This window comes from Buceros rhinoceros, unplaced genomic scaffold, assembly GCF_000710305.1.
Source record: "Buceros rhinoceros silvestris isolate BGI_N320 unplaced genomic scaffold, ASM71030v1 scaffold19701, whole genome shotgun sequence".
NCBI lineage: Eukaryota > Metazoa > Chordata > Aves > Bucerotiformes > Bucerotidae > Buceros > Buceros rhinoceros.
Window position 1 is genome coordinate 16,947 of NW_010396210.1, and position 26,347 is coordinate 43,293.

General features: G+C 48.2%; 1 protein-coding gene across 1 annotated transcript in view; it reads right to left on the reverse strand.

The window, feature by feature from the left end:
* COL4A4 (collagen, type IV, alpha 4) overlaps positions 1 to 26,347 on the reverse strand; it is a gene marked incomplete at its 5' end in the record, with an annotated part of 47,565 nt that overhangs the window by 1,910 nt on the left and 19,308 nt on the right. Inside the window, 20 exons of the mRNA XM_010145844.1 lie at positions 1,134 to 1,322; positions 2,017 to 2,133; positions 2,251 to 2,382; positions 3,070 to 3,168; positions 3,247 to 3,402; positions 4,234 to 4,341; positions 4,829 to 4,957; positions 5,726 to 5,797; positions 8,426 to 8,504; positions 9,372 to 9,479; positions 9,796 to 9,903; positions 10,365 to 10,439; positions 13,204 to 13,284; positions 13,515 to 13,622; positions 14,695 to 14,865; positions 15,502 to 15,663; positions 15,886 to 15,957; positions 22,698 to 22,790; positions 23,349 to 23,435; positions 24,125 to 24,196. Coding sequence (XP_010144146.1) covers positions 1,134 to 1,322; positions 2,017 to 2,133; positions 2,251 to 2,382; positions 3,070 to 3,168; positions 3,247 to 3,402; positions 4,234 to 4,341; positions 4,829 to 4,957; positions 5,726 to 5,797; positions 8,426 to 8,504; positions 9,372 to 9,479; positions 9,796 to 9,903; positions 10,365 to 10,439; positions 13,204 to 13,284; positions 13,515 to 13,622; positions 14,695 to 14,865; positions 15,502 to 15,663; positions 15,886 to 15,957; positions 22,698 to 22,790; positions 23,349 to 23,435; positions 24,125 to 24,196 — 2,218 coding nt within the window. The remainder of the gene's footprint in view (positions 1 to 1,133; positions 1,323 to 2,016; positions 2,134 to 2,250; positions 2,383 to 3,069; positions 3,169 to 3,246; positions 3,403 to 4,233; positions 4,342 to 4,828; positions 4,958 to 5,725; positions 5,798 to 8,425; positions 8,505 to 9,371; positions 9,480 to 9,795; positions 9,904 to 10,364; positions 10,440 to 13,203; positions 13,285 to 13,514; positions 13,623 to 14,694; positions 14,866 to 15,501; positions 15,664 to 15,885; positions 15,958 to 22,697; positions 22,791 to 23,348; positions 23,436 to 24,124; positions 24,197 to 26,347) is intronic.

Here is a 26,347-nt window from a genome sequence, read left to right on the forward strand (position 1 = left end):
CAGCACTCAGGACTGTCTCACGATGCCCTACCAATAGTAATTGCTGTCTGAACATTCTGCCTTGAGCTGTGTGCCTAATGGCCATCATGCCCAGACCCCCAGTGGCTTCCTGAAGGACATGGGACACTCTGTACAGGAGCCAGCATTGTCATCACTGATACTATTCCAGTACTAACAGGATCTGGATTTTCCTTGCTCTGAAAACACCTGCGGAGGGGACACCCTGGTCACAAGGACCTTATTTCCCTCCGAATTCTATTTTCACTGCTGCTCTAAGGCGTTCTGTTACCAACTGGCTCTCCTGGGGAGCACCAAACACACAACAGTGAAAACATTTCCAAACAGCCCTGCTGGGCTAAAAATAGCTTTTTATTGCTCTCCTAAATGCTTCTGGTTTTTTTTGTCCAGCTTATTAGGACCTCGATCTTTCCTCCTAGGAGACTTCTCTGCCTCTTGTTGACAAGAGTTTAGGAAGTTTCTTCTGTGCACGCTGCTGCCAATCGGTGTCTCTGGCTGCCAGGCAGGCACAGCATATTTAGACTGTTAATTTTAGTCAGAGTTGTAGAAGAAACGACCCAAGACAGCTCCTTTGCTGTCTTGGCTAACCTGTCTGTCCCAAACCCCATGAGCTCCTGGCTGTTAAAGCCCACGCCTCTGCTGTGCACATGATGTTTAATTCTATCTGCAGAAGCTGCCTGCGCTGTCCCCTATAAGCACCCACCAAACCAGCTCTCTGCCCTGTGCTGTCTCTGCAGTAATAAGGAGCAGATCCCCGGGCGGTGATTTCCGAGTGGCCAGATGAGACCTAGGAAACCTCTGAGTCCAAAGACAGCCCCACATGACTAGCCACGGTGGCTGAAACAGTGCACTCGTCTCTCCAGCCTTTAGTCACAATTACCTGCAGGTAGAAATTCTTTTTTCCTTCACCTGCACAGCAGCCAAAAGCCATTTTAAATGGGTCATATAAGAGGGCAGCATCACCATGTTCATTATAACCAGGGAAAATCAGTTCTGAGTCTGTAGGAAAAGGTAATGGGTGATTCTCTAGTGTGCTTCACTGGACTTGTCTGTCATTGTCTAGATTGCTCCCAGTTAGACTGTCACTGGAGAGCAGTTATGTACTGTGGACATACCAAGGTCTTGATTGTGAGCTTTCTCTTGTCCTTCCAGGTACAGCAGGCTGTAGCCAGTCCACAACTTGGGCATCCCCTGCGGGCAGAGAGGCTCTCTGTCTGACTGGCTGTGAAGGACGAGCAAGAACCCACTTGCAGATCTGACCTGGGGGCCTGGTGGTCCAGGGATACCAGTCTGGCCAGGTGGACCTTGTATGAAGGAGAAAAGGTAAAAGGCATTTACTCATGTGAACACGTAGCCAGTGTGAACTCCTAAGTTTCACTGCTGAAGTGTCCAGTGAGGGGTTCCTGACTGTAACACAATGTCACAGGTTGTCATGGGCAGTAGAGGCACCAGAGACTCATGGGATCCTCCCTAGGGGAGAGACATGAACTCGGTGGCCACTGGATGCTTGACTTCAGCTTTTCTACCGTGCCTGTGTCCTGTGCTGTATGGACTGAGGAGGAATGAGGGTGGGCAGCGACGTCCCAGGCTTTCTCACTGGCTGATTTGACTGAGTTTGAATGCTGGCAGTGACAGTCGATGCCCTTTCCTCACTTGTCTGTTGAACCATTCGTGTATGAAGCATCAGTCCCCATTAACATACAGCGCTAATTACTCGCAGGCAGTCGTGGCCGTAGCCCAGACTCCAGCGCGCACACCATTACTGACACACAGTGTGTTGAGGTGCATGGTGAATTGCCTTTCTGCTAATAAGGGGTCAGGACTTTTTATGTGTCATGAAATCATTCACAAAGGTCACTCTCAGTGCTTGATCTGAGAGGGGGGAAATGGTGTCACAGGCTCCCAGTGGGTGTATCTGTGTGTGAGTTGGGGGAGCAGACAGAACACTTAATGTACACATCTTGCACGTCTCCCACCCAAAGTCACGTTTGTCTTTACCTTGTGGCCCCACATGTCCCTGCTCTCCTCTGTCCCCTTGGTCCCCTGGGGGTCCCGGTGCCCCAGGAGAGCCGTGTGGGCCCGGCAGGCCACAAGACCCTTCTTCTCCTTTTCTTCCTGGACAAACACAAAGCACATTCCCCTCACATGGCTGCACTTCAGGACATAGACTCTTTTCAATTTCTTGTCACAAAGGCTAAGACAGGTGTCCCAGCTTCTGAAGGACCAGCTTACCGTGGGGTCCAGGGTGGCCTATTGGCCCTGGTGATCCTGCAGAGCCATCTTCCCCTCTTGGTCCTGCGTCCCCAGGAGGCCCTGGGATTGCAGGGCACGAATCATCTCTCTTTCCTGGTTCACCAGGGTCACCTGGAAGGTGTGATAGGAAAGTACATGAGACAGAAGATTCAGTTAATAGCTCCCACCTGAAAAACCAATGTACTGCGTTAGCTGGTGTCGGTATTCGGGTGCGTCCTTGAAGTATTTTACAATCCTGAATTACCGAGTCTTGCTGCTCTTAATTTTACCCTTAGACTTCTAGCACAGCGTCACTTTACCAAGCACGTGGTAACACGTGTATATGTAGCTGACACCTCTCAAATATCTGGTGTACAGTTTGTCTCAATGTGCCCCAGACTAATTTGAGTTAGAGCCTAAAGTCTACCCAAGCCAGCACAAACTGTTCTACTGTTCCTAGCAGCCAAGCCACGAACACTTTCAGCAATCACTAGTCCACAGTCAGAACTGACCTGTGAAACCTGGAGGATGCGAGAAATGGAGAGCAGGTTGTGGCCGTTGTGGTGCAGGTGGAAACAAGTTTCAGGCATGTAAATAAAAGTAAAGAATGGAATGACAACTGGGATTGCTTACACGAGGTGACATCAAATACATAGTGCAGAACTTTTTACATGGCTGAAATGAGAAATCAGGTAAGTGTGGGGTTTCTCCTGAGGCTGTTTAAATTGTCTACATGCAGATAAGTGTTAGTAAGATTATACATAGACAGAGGGGTCAGGGTAACAATAGAGTGACAATGAGCAACAGGTTCTTCAGTACCTGGGGGGCCTCTGGGACCAGGTATTCCTTGAAAACCTTCATCTCCTGGTTGTCCTACAGCACCAAGTGGACCCTGTGGGCCGTGGATTCCCATAGGACCTGGGAGAAAACAGTTGTGCAGTTACTTGTTGCATTCGGAGAAGGTGCACACAAAGATGATGAAGTCTCAGGTCATACCCTTTGGGCCTGTTCTTCCTAGGTTCCCTGGAACACCTCTGGCTCCTTGTTGCCCTCGCTGCCCAGGAGGACCTGGTGCCCCTCGAATACCGGTATCCCCCGGATCTCCCCGCACAAAGATAGTCTCTCCAGGAGGGCCAGGATTCCCAGGATGACCTGTGGTAAAAGAACTTTATTCTTAATGTATGCACAAAGCATATACATCTAAAAATACCCATGTTCCACTGGGGCTTTTATCCGGGACGCGGGACAGCCCCTGCGTGGTTTTGGAAATAGAAGCATTAGCCTCTGTCCAAGACACTAAGAGGACATCAACAGGAAGAGCTCCCCAGGCTCTGTGGATTCTGTGCAAGCAGAAAGCAGGGAGTTGATGTTCTGTGACTGAGACACTGTTCCTCTGTATGTCAGTGTTGCCGACCCTTCCAGACTCCAGCCCCACTGGGAAATACGTCTTGTGCTGGGTAAAGAAGGGTTCGGGTGATACTTAATGGAAGGGGCCAGAAAAACTTGCAAGAGCTCCATTTGAGGGCCAGGATCTACAGGAATTGACGGATCTCTCGGCAACCCCTGGCTGTAAGAGCAGTGGATGTTGACTGAAGAGCTGCCAGCTTTAGCTTTCGCAGGGCTGGCTGTTGGTCAGAAAGCTTTTTGGGAGGTTACCTACAATGGCAGGCTTCTGGATGAGGTGTTTTATCCTTCTTGCCGGGAAGAGAGACCAGTAATCTTATCTCTCTTTGCTTCTGCAGAAATTGAGGTGTCCTGTCGCAGCAGGACTCGTACAGAGTCACCCCACAGGCCAGAGAATGGACTCTGGAGATCTCCATTTCATCCTTGCCCTGGTGGTCTTTCCAGCACTCACTGAGGTACTGAGTGGTTTCTTTGTCCCCATGCACTTTTATCTGTTGTCCCACAGACAGCAACCCAGTGACTCCTGGTAGCCTCAGGGGTTTTGAACGTGATCAAGTTTGGTATTTGAGGATTTAATACCTCTGATGCCATCTAAACCGGGTGGTCCTTGAACACCAGGAGGACCAGGAGAAGCACTGTCAGGAGATCTTCCCATAGGTCCAGTAGGTCCAACAGGTCCTCTTCTACCTAAGGGATCACATTTTACAAAAGTATGAAGGAAAAAGAATCTGAGGTTATTCTAGATGACAGAAGTTACTAACATAAATAATGCTGACAGGTGAAGTCACGGAGATAACCTGTGCTTGGAGGGTCACACTGAGCACACCTGCGATTGGGCCACTACAGACATCTTGTAGAAGTAAAAATACTTATCTTTTTACAGATTTCTAATTATATCCTTAAAATTACTTAAACTCAAGAAGGCACCATCACACATTGGCCTATTGCCACAGAGAGCTGCCTTCTGAATTCCAGCAGTGGGATAAATGGTGAGGGGGTAAGAGTGGGGGCTCTGAAGTGGATCTGCCTGGGACAGGGCCAGCAGTCACAGGTTGTTCCTGGCTGCATCCCAAACCCTCAGTGTCCAGGAGGAACTGACAAGCCTTAACTATGTGTTTTTGAGAGCTTCATTTCAACTCTGCTGGGTTCCACTGAGGAGAAACCCCATTCTTACCTGGAAATCCTGGGAATCCCCGTTCTCCAGGGGGGCCTGGAATAGAAACACCAGGCCATCCAGGTTCACCTCTGTCTCCTTTTGGTCCGGGTTCTCCTGGGTGTCCTGGGGGCCCTGTTTCACTTTGACCTTTGTGGGGAAATAATTACGTACGTAAAGCTCCCAGCGAGTGCAGCTGTGCAGGATAGCAACACCAGCTGCAGATGTTCCCCCTCGCAAGGGTTGCCTCTTGCTGTTTTTCTGGTTCAGTTGTGGAAGCTGGATGGAGAGTTGTTGGATCTGGCCGTAATTCATCTCTTTCAAAGAAAGTAATCTCTGCTTTAACGCTTTTCTTCAGGGGTCCTTTTACATGGTGTCATTATTGTCTGTAGCTCAAAACATAAACTGCACAGCCCTACATTGTATTTTCTATCAGCATAAACATGTAATCTCTAGGTAGGGTGAGCACTGTTTCTTAATACTGCTTTAAAAGCACCTTGGGGAAGCTGCGAATAGACCCATGGGGGTGAAATCCAGGTTCCTCTTAAGCTTGTGGCACAACTCCCACCGACTTTAATGGGGCTGGGATTCCCCAAGTCTCCTTTCAATTTGTTGGTTTTATCCTCTACGAATAAAAACCCAGAGACTTGGCTCTCCTCTGGATCATCTGCACTGAGTGTTTTTGTTTTATAAACAGCCGTGCAAGGTTCCAGCCGAGCTGGAGTGTGAGGAATGGAAGTTTCGAAGTTTTCCCTGCAGAGAGCTGCAGGTGTCTCATAGACGTGCTCGGGAGCTGAGCCTTGGCCGTATTCATATCATCTGGGCAAGGCAAACGTCAACCTAATGTGCATCGCTCCTTGCGCGTTCAGCTGTGTGAGAGCAGCTTTTCTGTTCCAAACAGCTACTTCCCTTCCTTACCTGGAGCTCCTGCAGAACCTTTCTGACCTTTGAGTCCGTCCAGGCCATCCAGTCCGGGCAGTCCAGGAAGACCTGAGAGGTGTTACAGGCATGATGGGTGCCACAGTCATCCTTTAAAGCCACAGGTAAACATTGACATCTTTATTTCTGACAACACATTCTGGCTCCAGACAGGGTATTTGCTCAATTTGACTCTTACTGGCAACTGAAGATGAGGTCACATTACAGCTGAGGTCACCTTTTTGGAGGGGAAAATGTGACAAATATGAAGATGGGCATCTTCATACTGCTTCCCATCAAAGCAACCAGAAACCAGACCCATCCATCCTTTAGGTACTGCTGAACTGCAGCAGGAAGCTCCAGCACGGGCTAATGGAGTGAACCCTGTGCCTGTGGCCAGACCACTCTGCCACCTGTGGGCACCTGCTCCAAGGTTAGATGGGCCATCAGCACGTGACCAGGCTGCAGGCACCACCTCATGTACTGATACGGTTGTCACTGCCTTACGTTTGGAACGCAAGAGGCAAGTGCAGTTTAATTGAGCTGCTCTAGACAGGAGCTACGCTTTCCCTGACGCTTTTCCCTGGTCCCACACATTCCACACAGAAAACTCTGCTGTTTGCATCACACAGTTAGAAAAATGCTTTGAACCGAACAGCACCAAGTCTTGGAAGATGATAAATCTGTGACTGAGACAGCACAGAGCAGCTCTGTCCCTGGTGATGCTTGCTGGATGGCCAGACCACAGGCCCAGTGCTCGTGCTAGCAGAGTTCTTCTGCTTCGTACTCTGCGCTTTTTCGCAAACTGTGGAAACACAGTCAGTAAAAGCACAGATGACATATTTTTATCTTTTAAGTTGAACTAACCTGAGATGGTGCTTGTTTACAGTGGAGGGTAAACATATCTCTGCCGTTACTCAGCACTGTATAGGAAGCGGTACAGAGGAAGGATCACGCGTGAGGTTGAACACTTGGCAAAGGCGGGTGGACCCAGCACCTGGCCAGGGGGACCAGCTGGTGAAACCGACAGGTTGTTTGGTAATGAGTTCTAAAATGGTTTCAGACCAAGGAATAGCCTTGGGATGCTGCTTGCTTCAGAGGGGGCGGATGGGAGTGGACACGGGTCATCAAGAAGGTGAACCATACTGTCAGTGCCTGCTCCTTCCTCTTTTCCCCCTTTGCTGCTCAGCTCTGCCTCAGCTCCTTCCCCACCAGTTCCTCTCCCTCCTTGCAGCATCCCCCGTCCAGTCGCAGTGGGTTTACCACAAGTAAACCTGTCTGTCTCCTTTCCCTGTCTAGATACTTCCTGGCACAGAAGGAGCAGGTTCCCTGTCTCGGTCCCTGAGCTTGATCCCAGCATGTCCTGCAGCACACAGATCTGCTGAACATCGCAGGTGTGAATCGCAGGAGTATTTATGGCTCAATGTAAGCACACCTGAATAGATCTGTTTTTTAAAGTTCATAAGCTGGTCAGACTTGGCAGGAAGAAATTGCTGTAGAAACAGCCACACAAATGCCCTTCGTCAGCTGCTTCACCTGCAACATTTAAAGGTCCCTGGTTCAAAGATGGGCTGTTTGAGAAGGGAAAAATAAAAGGGCATGGAGTTCTGTAACAGACACACAGCCTTGTTCTCAAACTCTTGAATCATTGTGGTTGAAATTGAACAAAGGAGAAAAGAAAAGAAAAGAAAGGAGGAAAAAAACCCCAGCCTCTAGCAAACACCAGTCTGGAAAAATTATAAATCCAGGATTGTTGAAACCCTGCAAGCCGTTGCTAATGTGATCTCTGTGATCCCCTCTCTAGTACAGGATCCAGTAATCCAGCCTGTCATTGCTCTGTGCCCTCAATTAACTGCTCTTTAATGTCCCAGGACCTCTTGGTGTCAGTCCTGCTTGCTGTGGCCTGCTCGTGCTTGGGGTGTTTCCCGGTTTGAAATGCACGTCAAGGGAATGTGCCAGTCTGGAGAATGCCACGGTGGTAGTTTACAGTGATTAGGAACTCTGAACTATTTCTGGCACCCAGGCCACCATGTAAAACTTCCTTGACGTTTAGCTCCCTCACTCAGGATGGATGGCTTGGTTTCCTTGCTTTCCAGGGAGTTTCTCCACGTTTGCCAACAATCCATTATAATATCAGCACTTGCAGTTCTAGGTTTTGGATTGCTATCGTCCCCTGTTTTGAGGTGCAGCTGAATTGGCTGACCTGTGTATGAACCACTGTTTCTGTGTTCTACAGCCCAGTTCAGTTTCCACTCTCACAAGTCATTCTGCCGATGGTCTGGACGCAATTTGCTTCACCAAGGATTGCTCACACAAGTAAGGCTTGCCAGACTGAGCCCTTCACGAGCAAAACTATCGCTGTCATGAAGAAGAAGGAATTATGCTTTAGTAGATGCTGCTTAACTAATCTTTTTAATCTAGAAGTTCTTCAGGCACTAGATGTTTAATGTAAACGAGAAGTGACTGGACTAACGAGGCCACGTACTCCGTTACAAACAGCCAGTTAACCATTTAACCTCGAAGGCTGGCAACAGCATATACTGAACACTGTGCTGAGGTCTGTGTTCTCCAATAGCACTGGAATACCGATCCCGTTCAGCTTTGGTTGCTGGTTCAGTTTCAAAGGTGTCAACCTTCTCCTCAACTACACTAGCAATATGCAGCATCTGAAGGTTAGCAGGCAGCATGGTCCCTACAGACCTGCTGTCGAAGCGAGCTGTTCCCTCCGCAGCATGTGCGCTGACCTGTTACGTTTCCTGGGCAGGACTTGGGATAACTTCTGCACAACACGGGAAAAGCATGTCTTAGGGCTCACGGCAAGGAAAGAGTCCGTCTGCTGCTGAGAAGTTTTCAGCAGAAGAATGCTCTATTTTTTTGACCCCCTCAAGGCAGACATCACTGTCACTGCAGATCTCTGTTACAGCAAACTGTGTTTGCAAGAGGGAAAGGTCCTCTTGCACAGGATGCACCAGCAGGGAACCTGTCCTGGCAGCTTAAATCAGCGCCACTGACTGACTGCAAGCAGTCATACGTGGCTTCCCTTCATCATTTGAGTTTCCAGTAGTTTAAGAAACTGCATGTATCAGAGGACACAAAGCTGATTACCTTTATGAAGTACTCATGTAACTTAACATTTCCATCTATCATTCTGAGTCTGGTAGAAGTTGTTAATGTTCTCCAGCAAAAGCACCTGTGTAGGTGATCTGCTGCTCAAAATAAACATGTGAGCTGTGAGAAGGTAAATTAGGAGCTGGAGGAAGCACTTTGATGTTCAGTCCACCAAAAATCGGGTCTTGCCAAAAACACCACCAACACAAGTTACCTCACAAACTTCTTTTAAGCCGTAGTGATGAGAGCCCTGTCCCCAGCCGCTGTGTGGAGTAACAGCGGCACTCGGTGGTGGGAAGGCAGAACACACCACAACTGACGTGAAACATCTCGGTTACTGCAAAATCCTCCTTTCCTGAACTTCTGCCCACTTTTCTGAGGTAGCAGTTACGTTACTTTTCAAAGGTGATAGGAACCGGCTTAATTCTTCTGGTAGTTTAAGAGAACAGAGAATCGGAACCATGCTCCCTCCTCACCAGTGACAGGGCATGTCTGCCTGGTGCTGTCCCTTTCCAGAACTGCTCTGTATGCCACTTACCTTTTCTGCCGTGGGAGCCCGGTAATCCTTGCAATCCTGGAGGTCCCAAAATCCCATGTTTCCCTTTTTCTCCAGGTTCTCCTGGCAATCCCTGAGGACCTGGAGCTCCTGGGAGGGGGGGAAAAAACCCCAGTGACTATGTGAATCTATGAAACTGTTGTTTTTTTCATGCTCTACAGTGCACTGTTAACTGGAGGTACCTGGAGGCATGTGTGTGAAGGACTGACCCTGAGCAGACTGCTGCCACTGCTGTCTACAGGCTGTCTACTGAAACAGCTTCCCATACAGCCGTCCCAGTACAGCCGTCGTGTGATCTCAACTTCTCTGCCCTCCTCCTCAGAGGTGCTGCCTTAGCTGAATTTTTTTTTGTCTGTATCTCTTTTGAGCTATTATGTGGTATGTATTTTTCAAATTTTGGCATTACCTGGAAATCCAGGTATTCCTGGGGGTCCGGGGTCACCCTTGGATCCTGGCCTTCCAGGTTCCCCTTGGATACCAGGTGAACCCTTCTCTCCTGGCAATCCACACAGTCCTTCAAGAAGAAACAATATTCTAGTATTTATTTGCTTAAAGTTGCCCATTCTCCATCTCTCAAGTATAAAAATATAAAGGTTCAGTAAGGAGTTTCTTGACTAGAAAAAGAACTTTATTGAAATACTTCAGATCCTTACATCTGTTTCTGAGCAGTGACTTACACTGATCTCTCAGGTGGTATCTGAAGGAGCACAAATAAATGGCTGGCAAGATGTGGCCAAGCCAGGTTTTATTCCACTAGGCGTTGGTACGTTTGTCAGTGCTGTACTAGACCATAGTGGTCTCCACCCTGTGTCCAGGCTCTCTCTGCTGCCCATGGTGATGCCTCTCCAGTCCCTGCGTTTATCACTACTGGGAATTCCATTCAGCGCGCACACTAAGCAGAGGTCTTTCTCTGCTAACAACACTTGGTGAAAACAAGTTCTTGAGTCCTCTTTTTTGTCACTCACACAGAGGTACCTGGTAGTCCTGGATCTCCAGGAGGCCCTTTTCGACCGCGGGTACCCAGCAGAGGAGTTGGGTCGCCTCTCTCACCTGCGGAGGTACAGTGACTTTCACACAAATATCCTTTTCATTCACAAAACCAAAGTTGGGCAATTTTGTAAGATCAGGTGAGTTACTTATAAGTATTACCAGCTGTCAAAGAGGTTGAGACGACACAGGGTGGAGAATGCTTTGGCACGTGCAGACTAGCTGCCAGCTCAGCATGCCGTGAAGTTCCGGCTCAGCTGTGTCCAGTGGGACTGCTGGCAGTGGCCGGGTACATTTCCCATCATGAAAAAACCCAGCCCCAGAGCTGATGGTAACTTTCCCAGTGCTGACAGCACATACTGCCAACAGAAGCTATTGCCCAAATTCCCTCTAAGGCTTTAGTAAACAAAGAGAACTGCTCCGGCAGGTGGGTGAGGATGTGTGAAACCAGCCCAGCATGAGTCCAGCTCCCCAGTAGAGGGCTGGTAGGGACTGCCTGGGGACCTCGCGCCAGCCCGGCTCCTTCCGACTGTGCTGAATCCCTGTTTATCACAGAGCCGGTAACTCTGAGCAACTCTGCCTTACTGGCTGCGTACAGCTCTGACCTCTCCTGCCTGCTCCTGCTGTGCCCAGCTTGGCTGTCTGACCTTGCTATGAGGAGTTAAGAGGAAGCTCCAAATGCTGCTAGAAATCCCCTGCCGCAGCAATCCCCACCGGCACAGGCGATTTTCTGCTGGAGTTTTCAGGGTAACTTCCAGTAAATTTGTTTTCAATGCATTTCATGGAAGTTCTCTTTATATTGAGTGTGGCTCTTTACTTTTTTTAGTGAGAATATGTTCCCTGGCTGGGAAGGTCTTGAGTTTTTGAAGAAATGGAAAATGTATCTGAGAGAAGAATTTCTCCTGTCTTAATGCTTTTTCCAGGCGATGAGTTGATTATGTTATTTATTAGTAATGAAATCCTGCTCCAAGGGAATTTGCAATATGATGAATGACACCACTTTGTATTTCTTGGAAACACTTTAAAATCTAAGTATTACAGGTAAATTTTTCAGAGTCATCTCGACCTATGCAAAAAACAATGTGCAAAACTACGTTTCAGCAGAACAGTTTGCATGCACGAACTCCGCCTGCTGTGTTTGACCAAGCTTCCAGAAGCTCTAAGGATTCAAAGAACATAGCCTGGAAAACCCTGAGGATCGGAGATACAAAATAAAATATAAATTCTGCTGAACTGCTTTTAAAATGCTACCTAACTGTGCAATACCGGACCCTACGCGATGGCTTTTTCTCCAATTTGATCTGACAAATCCTATAGATCCTTATAAGCAGATTTTTCATGTGTTTGATGGAATTTTTCAACTCCCTGAAATCTGACACAAATGTATTTTTAAAAGGTACAAACTGTTAACGTACTGAACTGCAGGTTTTGCCTTCAGGTACGTCAGACTCGTTTCTAACAGTGTTCAGGTTTTGATTATTTTCCCTTCTGCCCTCTTTTCCCAGCCAGCGCTCATCACCCCTTGCGGCGTTTCCATCCTAAGGACAGGGCTCCGTTCCCAGGTGTGCCTGTAAAAACTGGTTACCTTTAGGTCCTCTTGGGCCAGCCCGTCCTGCCTCTCCAGGGATTCCTGGTAAGCCGACGTCACCCTGATGCGTTGGAAAACAATGGAAGTGTTTAAGGTGGGGTGTGTGCAGCCACACCGCTCTGTTAAGGGCACGCAGCTCTCCCAGTCGATGCGAACGGCAGAACGGTGCCTGAGCTTGGCAGAGGAGCACGTGTCTTTGTCACACCTCTGACACCCACCACTAGCGCTTCCCAGAAGCGGCAGATAAGACCTGCTCATCATTTTGATTTGGTTTTTACAGTTGATGCTAACTCTTGGCTTGAACAGCTTAAATTCCCCACAGATGGCTTGAGTGGTTTGATTTAAAAGGTACCATAAAAATGTACCAAATATTGTTGCGTGTTACCCCGAATTTACTGTAAACACTAACTAGAAATATGTTGTGATGGGACTGTACCGTTGTAAAGACTTCTGTATTTTTCCTGTTGAATAATGACCTACAGTTGGCAAAACACAGATTATCTCTTCAAAGAAATGTAACAGAAGACAAGACAAGCAATGTCCCTCTACCAAAAACCCCACCGTGCTTTATGCCTCATACAATGTCCCTGCTGGCTGCCCAGCCTGCCAGCCAGGGCAGAACTTCACTGTGGGCGATGTGTGTGTGGTTCGTGTCCCTGTTCTCCAGCAGCGTCGCTTGCTGGGCTCTGCTCCGTGTGGCCTGTCAGGATGGGCATGGGAGGCTTGGTTTGTCCTGTCTGTGCTTGGCTGCTCACACAGCAAGGTATGAAGCAGCAGCTACGGATGAAATTCAGACTTGTGCTGCTGCTTCGCTGTGGTCTCTGCAGTAAGTGATTTGTCAGTCTGTTCTTAAGAATAATGCTAAAGACATGGCTGTGCATGTTTTCTGTCCCCTTGATTGCTGCAGTATAGCCTGGAGTTATTCCATGTGGCAGCAGAACAAAACCACAGTGCAGGGCTAGGAGTGAGGGGAGAGGCCCCCCGTAGACTCTGACGTGTCCCGTTAAGGAGTTTACTCCTCCTGTGATCCTGATGGTCTCACCCCAGGAGGAACATCTAATGGGTTAGTACAACAGAAGTACCTTCCTCGAGGCAGGAGGTAACCGCAAAGTCCAGGATACTTCACTAGCGCTTTGATTACCTGGTCACCTGATTGTCCTTGAAAACCCATCATTCCTTTAGAGCCCCTTGGTCCTGGGAATCCCCGCAATCCTGGAAACCCCATCAGCCCCGTGTCACCGTGGTCTCCAGGCAGTCCTGGGACACCATTCTTCCCTGGCAGTCCTGGGGCGCCTCTGAAGCCAGTGCTGCCTTTTTCACCTGCAGGCAGACAACAGTGACCGGTACCACCCAATGCCACTTTGGAATAGGCTATGCCTTCACACTTGGTGCACAGCCTGGTCTAGAGAAACCAGCCTGCTAGTTCAGAATCTGTAAGCACAGTAAGGTGGCTGTGTGCCACCGCAGCAGAGTCCAGCCCAGGAACAGCTCCCTGATGTGGTGCACATCAGGGGACTGTGCGTCTGCAGGGCTTCGTTTTATGAACTTACCTCTCTCACCAATGAATCCATCCTCACCAGGAAACCCCGGCTCCCCTTTCTGCCCTTTCTCGAGACGGATGTTGATGCAGCCGCTGTCTCCTGGAGGCCCTCGTTCACCTGGAACCGCACACACAGCATATGCTATGCTGTCAACGCTCACAAGCGCCACATCTGGAAAGTCAGTTTTGGTGACGACCCCCCTAACAGAGGAAGCTGTCAAATCCTAACGCGGTTCTCAGGTGTTTCAGTCGGATCGCAGCTAACACAACCTGTTATCCTTCTCCTGGGTTTAGTTAGTGTGGTTGTAACCAGGTGACGTTAGATCAGAACTATTCCCTGCTCGTCTGGAGCATGACGGCGGCAGTTGTTGTACACTCCGCAGCGTTCTGCCTGTGACTGCACCCTGGAGACAGCTGTTCTCTGTCCTGCGTTAATGTTTAGAGAGATTATCTCCTGTATGTTTTACACAGATTGAAGAACAAGGACAGTATCATGGAAAACTTGAAAAATCTTAAAGTTTGAGAGGTGTCCAGACCAAAATTCCAGGTTCGTTTGAACAAGTGGTCTTACTCTGAATCAGGGGCAAGTGCATCTACTGAGCCGAGCGGGAATGACTTTCCTCTAGTGATTTTTCGCTGTGCGTTGGTAAGTGAGATAACTGGGTTTAGGGTTTAGTACCGCTGCCCACAGAAGTGACTACACCCTTGTGACGGGAGGAAAAGGGATGTGGAGTCATAACACAGTGGTAACAAGACGAGACATGGCAGTAACTTAACTAGAGGGAAGCGCATTTTTACAAACCTCTTAGTCCCGTATCCCCACACTCTCCACCAGGCCCAGGGGGACCCATGTTTCCTTCTTCACCTTTTACACCGGAGATTCCCATTGGGCCTTGTGTTCCTGGGAGTCCTGGGAATCCCTGGGGTCCTGGAATGCCTTTGCTTCCTGGTAACAGCAAACAGACAACAACCACAGCCTTCCCCTCATCCATGTTCCAAACTGCTTCCATCCCTTTGATTTCATTATGAGGGAAAGAACAAAGGATGCTCTTGTGACCCTGCTGCAGGGTCTTGTTGGCGAAGCTGGAAAGGGAGGAGGGCGCAAAGGACCTCTCAGCTTTAATGGCGGCTGGAATAGCTCCCCCCAGGAGAAGTTACGGGTGAGGCGGTCTGCGGGATGTGTAACGTACCTGTTTGTCCTGGGAAACCAGGTGGTCCTCTATTGCCTGGAAGTCCTGGAGGTCCTCGGAAGCCTGGAGGACCTGGGGGACCTTGTGAGCCATGAGAGCCTTTGAGACCTTTGATTCCGGGGATCCCAGCCAGGCCCCTATCTCCTCTCTGGCCCTTAAAGCCTGGTAAACCTAAGAAAAAGAGCTTTAATCTGCGCGTGTAAACACAGGACAAGGGTTCAGCAATTGTAGCCAAAACGTAGAAGGGGGTAGTTTTTGGTACAAACTTGAATATCATCAAACATGGCAGAATGACTTGGAGACTCTGCTCCAGTGGTAGAGTCCTGGCTCTGCCTAGGTTCTTCACCTGGAATGTTAGTTTTCTTGTACTTCTTTAGTGAGCGACACACCAGGAGAAGCTCCCTGAGAAAAGTCCGTACTAATTCATAACTGGCTTTGATGTGTGTGTTTGTAGCTCTCCCTAAACAATACCTGCATGTGAGAGTAAGGAGTTCAGGCAGGAGTGACTCAGTGAAGTGACTCAGGCCAGCAGATGAGAGGGGACTCTCCCGGGCATCACTTGACTGTTAGCAAGCTGCAGTTTGGCCAGTGAAGGAACAGCACGGGGCAGGCAGTGGGAAAAATCTGAGAGTCACACTACACATCCTGTGAGCTTAAGGAAACATGCAGAACACAACGTATGCCCCCACTAACGGGCAGCCCCCGTGGAACTACTCATCATGCCAGCCACAGAAATGACGTCATTTGGTCTGCTGGAGAAGATGGGCAAAGCTTAGAGCTGAGAGGCAGCGTGAGGGTGTTGTGTACCTTGAGGTCCTGGCAGGCCTGTGGCACCTCTGAGTCCTGGTGGCCCTGGTAAGCCTGCGATACAGGGCAGACCAGGGAAGCCTGGACAGCCTGGTGCTCCCCTGTCACCTTCTGGGCCTCTGAAACCTTTGGCACCTGGAAATCCCGGGGTTCCAAGCTGTCCTGGGAACAAAAAACACTGTAAAATGTTTAATTCCATCACTTGCTGTCTCTCAGAATTCCTCCTGGTAACTGTGAGGTGTACACAGTCAGTTACTGTAATAGCTCCCTTATCCTCCAGTTTTTGTGTAGTTTGTGAGAACTGATGCTTCTCTGCCATTTGGAGCTGGCTGTCAGGAAGAGCATCTCTTCACAGAGGAAATGCTTCACCAAACAGGCTCGTACCTTGGAGGCCAGGAACGCCTGGATCCCCCCGTGCTCCTTGGGCGCCAGGGGGTCCTGGCAGTCCCGGGGCGCCTGGGATCCCGGGAGGACCGTATGTGGTATCGCCTCGAACACCCTTCTGCCCATCTATGCCAGGCGGACCAGGAGGGCCGTGACTGCCATCCACTGAAGGTCCTCTTTCACCTTCATCACCAGGATCACCAGCATCACCTCGAAAGCCTGTCGGTAGGATTTTAAAATTCAAATAGGGCATAATTAAGAAGTTGGTGGTTGTGGGGTTTTTTTTTCTAAAACTGTGGAATATTATAATGCAAATTTAACTAGAATTAAATTATCACTTTGTAAAGCAAAATAACATCATGCATTGAACTGCAGATTTCCCATTTACAGCTGATGACACCGAGGGCTGGGGAGGAAAGTGTTCCTGTGGAAAGGGATGGTGGTTTTCTTTTGGGCAGCGTCTATCTCAGGTACCGTCACTCTTGTCCAGCTCAGCCACTTTGCTAAAGTGATACCCATGGTTCTCAGTTTTCTGAGAATATTTCCTCTCTGGACACTGAACTTCAGATTATTGCAGCACCTGCAGTGCTGGAGGAGAGAAAGGGAAACTGGTGCTGATTCCTGTTCCACCAGCTTTCGCTGACATGTGCTTCACTCCTCTCCTCTCCTGCTGTGGCAGCTGCCCCCTCACCCTGCACCTGCACATTGCAGCCTGAACAGCAGCTCTCCTGGGTTAAGAAAAGCACTGTGCACCTTCTGGCCCGGGGATTCCTGCTCCTGGCCTGCCCCGAAGGCCTTTTTGTCCATCGAAGCCATGGGGTCCAGGACGGCCGGGGAATCCTTTTAAACCCTTTGGTCCTGGAAACAGAAGAAAGTAAGTAAAAACCTGGCAGAGCTCTGAAATGCATGATCTAAGGAAATGGTTTTGCATCTTGATCCCATGCAAATTCATGTCCTTGGAGGGAGGATTTCATCTGCTCCTAACGTTCTGGGCAAGAGCCACCACCCCAGTCACTACCAAATGCGTTGCTGCTGGGTTTTCTGTTGCTGAGCCCCAGTCCATAAACAGCAGACTGTAAATCAGCACAGTAAATCAGAAAAGGGTATCTCCTGTCACGGGTCCACGTTACGGACATCACCAATAGCAGCCTGGTGACTGCCAGGTGTCAGCTCAGGTTCCTGTCCTCCCTTGTGGTCTGTGCCACTGCCAGAGTGGAGCGAGGAGCTCGAGATGCTAATCCCTGATCTCTCATGTCTGTGTAAATCAGCTGCCACCCACATCCCCGAGGGCAGGGAGCTGGGTACCACCACGCTGGGCAGTCTGGGAACCCAGCGCCTCCGTCTGCTCTGGTCAGGAGTTCCTGGGGTGTTTCAAATGGTTTGGAGGGGATCACAAGCAACACTTTGCTGGTTCCTGGGTGAGTTCTTTGAATTTAAATTAAGTGGAACAAGTCCAAGCGATGGTAATTATTCTTAATGGTAATTAATTTAGGACTCAATTGCTGCTTGCCATGAGTAGTAGAGTTTTGGAAATGACAGCCCTGCAGTGTAGCTTTGCCTCAGGCACCCTTTTCCCTGTAGCCATCTCCCACCTGACTCAGCCATCTGTGTGTCTTACAGACCCTCTGCTGCATTTTAACCGAGGCAGGACGGGTTCAAGGACCCTCGTTAGGTCCTTCCTCTGAAGACAGCCTGCATGCCTTGTGATGGTGCAGCCTGCAGCTGCCTGGCCCTCGATCCCCTCAGCTGAGCTCCTTCCTGGGAATCTGGTTCGGGACAACTAACTGTCTTTGAAACTGTTTTTGAAAAACTGTTGATCTTTTGGGGATAGCTTCTGTTTCAATTAGCAACTTAAAATCCCTTTTTAACTAAACCCCAACCTTCTCCCATCAGTAAGCCTACCTTGAACACCTTTAAAGCCCGGGGGGCCTGGACTGCCAGGGCGCGGTGATGGGATGCAGATGGTCTCACCTGAAGCAAGAGGGAGAAGGAAACTGGCCATTGGATTTGAGAGTCAGTGGAGGCTGAACATTTGCTGTAGGATTTCTGTGGGACCGACCAACAGACGGGCAAAGAAGGGACTCTTTATGCACATGACTTCCATGTAACTTAAGTTTTGATGGGGGATCTTAAGGCACACTTGACACTTGTTTTGTATAGAATATTGGTAATGATTGAAATTGTTCTAGTACAGTTCTGCTTTGTAAAGACAAAGATTTTTCTTTCTTTCTTATTGCAGAAATTCCTTTACAATAGTCTCTGTTACAAGAAAGAAACAGTATTTTCATCTCAATTCTATGTACATCTCTCGTTCATGCAAATTGCTCTCAAGGTAGGTTTTTTATTTTGGCAGAGATTTTTTTATAACCAAAAGTCCAGACCAAGCCTTAAGTATGAGTCTGATTTTCCTGCTCCTTAGCAGAAGAGCATTGCCATACACTCAGGAAGACTCCTCACTCCAGAAAACCATTCCTCCTGTGCTGTGCAAGTGGCACTCTCAGCGAGCCCGTGAACTGCTGGTGTCTGTGGCCACATGCACACACTGTGGTACCTTTCAGGACCGTGTTTAACACAGCACTGAGCTGATTTCCACTAGAAATCAGTCACACTGTATGTAATATGTATGAAACTGTAACGGGTGCTACAAAACATCTGTTTTGTTGTTTGGTTCTTAAACATGCAGAATTACCTTTCTGTCCCTTTGGACCAGGTGGCCCAGCACTACCGGTATCACCAGTGTCTCCAGGGCTACCTCTGACTCCCGGAGGGCCAGGAAACCCCAAACCAGGCAGTCCTATCTGTCCTTGCACGCCAGGAAGTCCTGGGACCCCAGGGAATCCTTTATCACCCGGCAGAGCTACTCCACAGTCACCCTAAAAGAAAGAAATTGTTGGTAAGAAATAACAAGACCTAATTTCTGTCCTCTCTTCGACTGGAGAATTATCTGGAGAAACCACTCTCCCACGATTGACTACATCGACGGCATCAGTAGTTTTAAATATTTGACGGCAGTGGGAACAAACGGTGGAGTTTTGTGGGGTTTTTTGTTCCTGATCACATACTAGTGGCACACGGTATATGCAGAAGTTATATTCAGGAATACCAAAATAAACAGCAGTACTTCTGAGAAAGTAATTTTTCAATGGGTAAAACCGAAGATTTTTGATCTAGATTAACATCAGCGATGGAAGCGATGAATCCGCTGAGGCTGCGGAACAGGGCAGTACTCTTTGTGAAGCAGGTGGCCCGTTTGTAAGTCAGTGTGTTAACTGAAAGGGGAAAAATGGCTGAGAAAGTCCAACGTACCTCAGCTCCTTTCTGCCCCGGCAGTCCTAGCTCCCCGTCTCTGCCGTCATTACCCCTTTGGCCTGGCGATCCTTGAGCCCCAGCGGGTCCTCTTTCACCTTTCATTCCTTAAAACGATTTGGGGAAACAAGAAAGAGGTGTGACGTCTGCAGTAAGGTTTGGAAGAGTTTCTTCCTGCCGGGGTTCGCGCTGGGTAACCATTCCCCACATCTGACCAGTAACTTCCAGTTCCTGAATGCACTCTGCTAACCGATGGGGTTTAGGCGTAGGGAGGCAGGACGCGCTGGGACACATCGTGGAGCAACCTGGTCTCTGTAAAAGCCGTGTTTACAGGCACCGCAAGAACGTGGCTTTGTTCATGCTGCATACAGTGAGAATACTTTGCCATTGAAATGGGTGAGAGTTTTCTTCTGGATTTCAGAGAAATTGGGGTATATCAATGCCACGTGATGCAGACTGTTTGCGTCAGTACTCCCCAAAGGTTTTCATTCTTTTTTTACCCCTTGATTTCTCTTGCACTGATAGTTATGGAAATATAGTTTTAGCTTAAAGGACAAAAACACTGTTCTAACCCGAAGATTCATTTTGCTGCCTCAAGAAATCTTTTGCAAACAAACAGCAAATGTTTTGCCCTGCTCTGACATCTGTGAAGAAGCGCAGGCAGCCAGAGCCAAGCGAACTCTTCACGAACAATGAGACGGACAGTCTTTTGTCCGAGTAATGACTTTAGCGTTTCTAACCACGCTTTGCCATCAGATTGCTGTAATTTGTTGTTCTCTGTTTCTTTTGCTTTTGTAAATCATAACCATAACTGTGGAGAGGTTTTTGATCTATTTAGTTACAAGAATTTCAGTTGTGCAACTGGGGCCCTATTGTTTCTCCTCAATGCCTGGTCGAGAGTCATTTTTAGAAATGGGAGCAGAAATCCGAAGGGCCTCGGAGACTTTGGGTTTTTCCCAAGAAGGATGTTGGTGGTTGAAGCTGAGGTAGCAGCTACAGTCCTGGCATAGGACTCTGCAGGAGGGGGCTGCTGTACAATAGCGTTTCTTCCTGCTGTCCCAGGAACTGTATTCTGCTTAGTTGGTGCTATATGTTCCTCTGTCAGACCCTGGTCAGCAATCATGGGACGTGAGAGGCCGTTCGTCAGTGTTAATGACAGGCTGTTAAAGCTGTGTTATGGCTCAACTCTAGAGTAAAAACCAGAAAACACTGTGGTGATCCTGTGCTCAGCAAGAAGAGAATGAACAGGATGGTACAAGAAAGCAGTTTGGATACACGTGCCCTCTCAGCTTCCAGTGGCTTACGCAAGCAATGACTTTATTAAAGAGCAGATGAAGATGTGCTGGGTTTCAGTGGGAACAGTGGGTTTTCTCCCACACTTGCCTAGGCGTTGGATAGGAAAGAAAAAGGCTAGTGATAAACCGTGTGGTTACCTTTTGTTCTAACTCTTCCCGGATCACCCTTCTCTCCCTTTTCACCGTGTTGTCCAGCAGAACCAGGTCTCCCCTTATCGGTGACAAAAACAGAAGTTGTCAGTTATGTCCAGCAAGGAAGCAGTGTGGGAACAGAAGCACTGGGTCCGTGGCCACGGCTGTGGCTGTAAATGCAGGAATGGGGAGATGCAAACAATTCCCAAACTCTTCCCACTGCAAGCTTCAACCCCCAGTCCAATGAGGCTGCACAGAAGAGACCTCTGGAGCACGGTGACCGCTGGGTGCAGCCCCCCTCCCAGAAGGGGACAGGGAAAGGTAAGTGATGGACAGACCACCAAGTTGTCAATAAAAAACTTCATCTGTCTCTAGTTAGGAACCTGCTACTGCCCTAAGAATCTCAGACTTGCCAGGTTTAGAGGGGAAAAGAAGTATTTTTCTCGATTTTTTTCCTGATTTATGCTCTCAGCTCTCCCAGCAGAATGCGGTTTGTGTGTCTGCACTGGTGAGGGTCTGGTCTTGCAGAAGGATGTGTGGGTAAATTTATTTTACCACATGAATTTTACACAGAAGTAAAAGGCCACTAAGGCTGAAAAAACGGGTATTTTTCAAGGAAAAACTGAACCTCATACCCTGGTGTCAAATGATTACTGGTATGCGGGATCTTTACTACCGAGCAGTTGATTCAGTTGCTCTCAAGGAACTTGAAATTGTTCCATTGCAAGGAAGCTGTTCAAGCAAATGATGGTTATAGTAATTTTTCCTTCTAAGAATTATGAAATCAAGGGCAAAAACTTTATTCCCTTTCAGCTTCACTGCTCATCTGTACGACAAAGAGCCAAGGCGTTGCCTGTAGCGCCTGATCCTTGTGGAGAAGAGCCTTTGGCAGAGTAGTGACTGAAAATGGAGATTGTACAGCAGTATGGAATACAGCTGCAAAGCAGAGGGAGAAACGCTCACAAAGAGCAACACCTTCCAGGCTGGGCGAGTGAAGGACTCAGCATTATGTTCAGACTGCCTCATCAAACAGATTAAGCATAACAAATATATTAAGCTTTTCAATTAATTTCTGAAAAAGGAATTTAAAAATTACTTGAAATGCCCAAATAAAACCAAGGGTTCCTTTTTCTTCAGTCCCTGCCCTCCTCAGGTGGATTTTGACGTAAAATCCATCTTGACCTGCTGCCATCATGCAATTCTTTGCCTTAATATGTTTTTACTGGAAATGCTTTCCTTTGAACAAGTGAAAAATCATCTTCAGTGGAGCAATATGCGCATGTACAGTTTTCAAGAAAAACAATGGCTATTCAAAACTGAAAGAAAAACAAGATGAACATTCCCCAGCCTTGCTCAGCCTCCTCACCACCCCACCAGCGCAGCACAGGATTCCATCCCTCAGCATAAAACTCTGCTGCTGCCGCAGGGGAGATCAGACAGGAGCTAAAAAAAGGCATCCTCCAACGCGACGGTGATAAGCAAAGGTAGATAAAACTTTCAGGTACCTCTCCAGGGCAGGTCCTCCCGCACGCCGGCTAAATACCCCCTGCCTAACTGGTTACTTAATGTTATTTCTTTACTGGATCTCATGAAAACTACTCACAGGGAGCCCTGGTGATCCCACTGCACCAGCTAAGCCGGGGTCGCCCTTTTCTCCGTGGCTTCCCGGGTATCCCATATGTCCTTTCCTTCCTGGAGCGCCTGGAGATCCTTGCACGCCGCGAGGACCAGGAGGACCAGCAGTACACGAGCAGGGTCCTGGATTTCCTGCGTGAATGAGCCAAAAGTGCACTGAAACATTTGCCAAATTAATACCCCAAAAATGACGCTGTCCTTTTTCTGCTGAGTGAGCAGCGCACAGACCCATCCACGTCCTTGTGGCCTTCAAGGACGTGAAGCGTATCAGACCTCTTACAGTGCTGAGGAACTGCTGCGCTGACAGGACTCTGCGCAGACTTGGAAGCCCCAGTGCCAGCAGGTCGTTTCACTCCAGTTTGCCCCATGAGCCGCTGGCCAGTTCAGGTCTGACCTGTCTGGCAGGGGTCTCACGGTCCAGCCGTTCTTTCCAGGCGCACTTACCCTTTTCTCCTTTTTCACCCTTTCTTCCTGGAAGGCCCATCTGACCCTTTGCTCCAGCTTCTCCAGGGATCCCTCTGTCAGTACAGATGACACCTTTGAAAGAACAAATTGTGCAGCCGGTGTGAACGGGGTTGACTGTCTCCACAACTTAGGATACGTGTTCTCTGCTTCCTTCTCGTGCTATCCTCACACGAAGAGCGAGAGCTGCTTTACGAGTCGCTGCTCCTAGACGGTGCTACAGGAGTCAGGCTGGCTAGGGCTGATGTAGACACTGTTTTTTCACTGTCACTGCTTCTTCCTTTCTCTGCTGTGGCAATTTACAATTCTTGGGTTTTTACTAAGGGATGCTGATTTGGGTTCTGCCTCAGTGGGCTGTGTTTCTAACTCCAGGTGCTTTATTTTTAGGGATTTTTTTTTGTATATGCTACTTTGTGGGTTTAATTCACCCAGAAAACTATGAAAATCTTGACATCTGACTGATCAACGGCTAATAAGATAAATGCATTTTCTGTATCACATGTAAAGTTTGATATCTCTAAGTACGCTTTTGACCTCTGTGGTTTTTGTAGGACCACCAAAAGCAATGAATCGATTGGCTGATGAACTGATCTGCAGAAAGATTCTCGCCATATTAATTGCTGTGGAACCTACTGGGTAGTCCAGGTAAGCCTTGTCTTCCCGGCTGTCCTGGGAGGCCTGGTGGTCCAGGAAATCCAGGTCTTCCTGCAATTGATTCACCTGTTCCAGGGAAACCAGGGTCACCTGGAAAACCTCGAGGTCCTGGTGCCCCACTTACTCCTGGCAGACCAGGCAGACCTGTAAAAAAAAAAAAAATGGTGTATAGCCCATACAGCTTCCTAGTAACGATTACTATTACAGACCATTCAGAACGGTCCTGAAGAAGCGCTTCTATATAATAAAAGATTTAAATCTAAATCTTTAGGTTTCCCAGGATTCCCAGGAAAAGAGGCACCTGCTTTAGATCTTCAAGGGCCTCTTTTCCTCCTCCCCATTATCTCTTTTCCAGACACCCCAGTTATTCCAGTTCCTTACACAGAGCAAAGTTGTCCTCATCACCTTCCTCCAAACCTTTCCGAGACAAAGAATTTCTGAGCACAGCGCTCCAGGTACAGGCAGACCAGGGATTTTCAGTGCACGTTAGCATTCTGCTTTGGCTGCTGGCCCTTGGCTAGCGATTCCTATTGTTCTGTTTGGAGTATTTTGGTTCTTTTTTGGCCACTAAGCGCTGAGCTAATATTTTTATTGAATGTTCTGTAGGGCTGAAACCCTTTCTGATGGTGGCTTGCATCAAGCAAGAACAAAGAATAGTTTTCTTTTAGCTGCTTTCTCTCCTCGTGGGATACCATTCACCTTTTATCCACTACTTCTCTTACTTGTTCCATCATCTCCCGGACTTCCGATCAGGCCTGCAGGGCCAGCTGGTCCGACTGAGCCCATATCACCAGCAGGACCTGGAAATCCAGGATCTCCTTGTGGACCTACGCAGAATTGTAAACACATGTGACTTGAATGCCTTGAGAATTGACAGCTTAAATCTAAATTAAACTGCAACCAGAATTACAATTTGGGAACAACGCAGCAGTGGAATCCAGAGAAGTGCCATCTGTTACCCAGCACGGCTTATTCCCCACAGTTTTTTCTAAGTATGCCTTGGGACAGTCCTGCAGACCTGGCTGCGACTGTCTGTAGAGATCTTTCAGGCGAACATTGAACATGAAGCTTGTAAGTTTAATGTGGTTCCAGTAAGATAAGTGGGACATAAGCACACAAAATGTGGCCACTGGGAAGATGATGTTTGAGGCTCCTGTCCCCTGAATCCCCAGCCATCACTCTCCAACATCAGAGCAACAGGTCCCCCACCCTTCATACAGCAGGAAGACTAGTTAAAACCAGCACTCACCTTTTATAGGATGCAGTGGAGTCCCGACAGCTCCAGGAGGACCAGGGGGCCCTCTTTCTCCTGGATCCCCCTGCAAGAGTCCAATGACAGATTTCACTGACAGATACGCAGTGTGCAAGTGCGTCACTGTGAGTGTCAGCAGTGGTGGGGTGTGAAAGGATGGGACACACATACCTGGGAAATGCCATCTTATCACATTCAAAACCAGGCAGAAAGATTTGAAATAGTAATTATCTTTCTGGACACCAGAGACTAAACAGTGATGTACCTATCGCACATCGGTCTGACTCCTTGGAACGAGCGACTGCCATGTTTGACTTCATTATTTCATTGTAAAGATGCATCAATTACAGTAAATCAGTACCCATTTAGTAGAGACATTTTGATTTAACCACCGAGCTGTAATTTGCCTTAAAACTCCATACCAGAATTTGGGAATTACTTCTGTGAAGACAGATAAGCATTCAGAAAAGAGGTTTCACAGTCTGGCGGATACTATCAATAGTCAGAGATACTCAAAGCTCTTAGAAGAAATCTAAAACATCTGCACCAGGGAAACATGAAAGTGCCTCCTAATGGCAAGGAGAATCATTTCTGCTTGGAGGATTGCTGAATTAGCTCGGATTCTGATCCTTAGAACTGTGAGTGAAGTGGACTTGGGGGAAGTCTTTTATCTGGTAATTGTATTAGACTTCTTGCTTTGTAGATTAGGAATCAGCCTGGCCTCTGCAGCACATGAGAAAACACGGCTGTGACTGTGGGAACGGGCAGGGAGCTGCCTTCCTCTTAGGACACAGACCAGGAGAAATGGCACTGCGCGGGATGGCCGCTCTTACCCAGGTGAAAACAATCGGATTTATCCAATTGTTTCCTGAGCAAAACCAGAGTGTGCAATCACTCTGAATTCTGCATGTCTGTATGAGTTAACTTGACTTTTTTCAGTTGTGCCTGTACTTGATTGGTTTTCTTTTGCCCCGTGTGTTGGCAATCCTCATTGCACCTTTCCGAATCAGTGCTGCATTCAAACTGTCCCTAGCAGGATCTCCCAACAATTAACTATTCTTTGCTTTCCATCTGCAGTGTTAACTGATGGCTCCTCAGGCTCCTCAGTGGCGCATCGATGGAGCCAAAAGAATGCACTGTTCTGTCTCAAGGTGCCCCCAGTTAAACATGCACGTTGGGGTGAGTACTTTTTAACAACAAAACACTTCAGGTTTGGTTCTACTTTTGGGAGAATGGGCTGTAATTATTTTTCTGTTTAAGACATGCGGTATTTCTGTCTAATTAGTAGCTGAATGATCCCACAGCATTGTGAAGCTGGTTTTGTCCTCCGTACTGTGGTAGTAATGATGATGATGAGCCTTTCATCCTTGTTGTTTCCACTGACGATCCTTCATCAGTGCCGCCCACCTCCTTTGCTGCAGCGTTTCACTTCTCTTGCTCACACACTGCTGGCCACTTGGTCCCTATCCCCGTGACTCCCTAGACTTTCCCCCGGGCCAGGCTCACTGCTGCTTTGCTCCTTCTGGAGTGGCATCCAGAACTGTGTTTTAACTCTGAACATGCTTTAGCATTGTCCATTCTGTAGAAAATATAACTGTTCCCTTCATGCAGGTGGTGGTTGTTAGTCTGAGTTATGGTAGGACTGTCGGTTCTGCAGCCTGCAGAAGGGAGTTCTGTACCCTGGTGTAGTTAAAGTCAACTATGGCATGTTCCCACTCATGGGGCC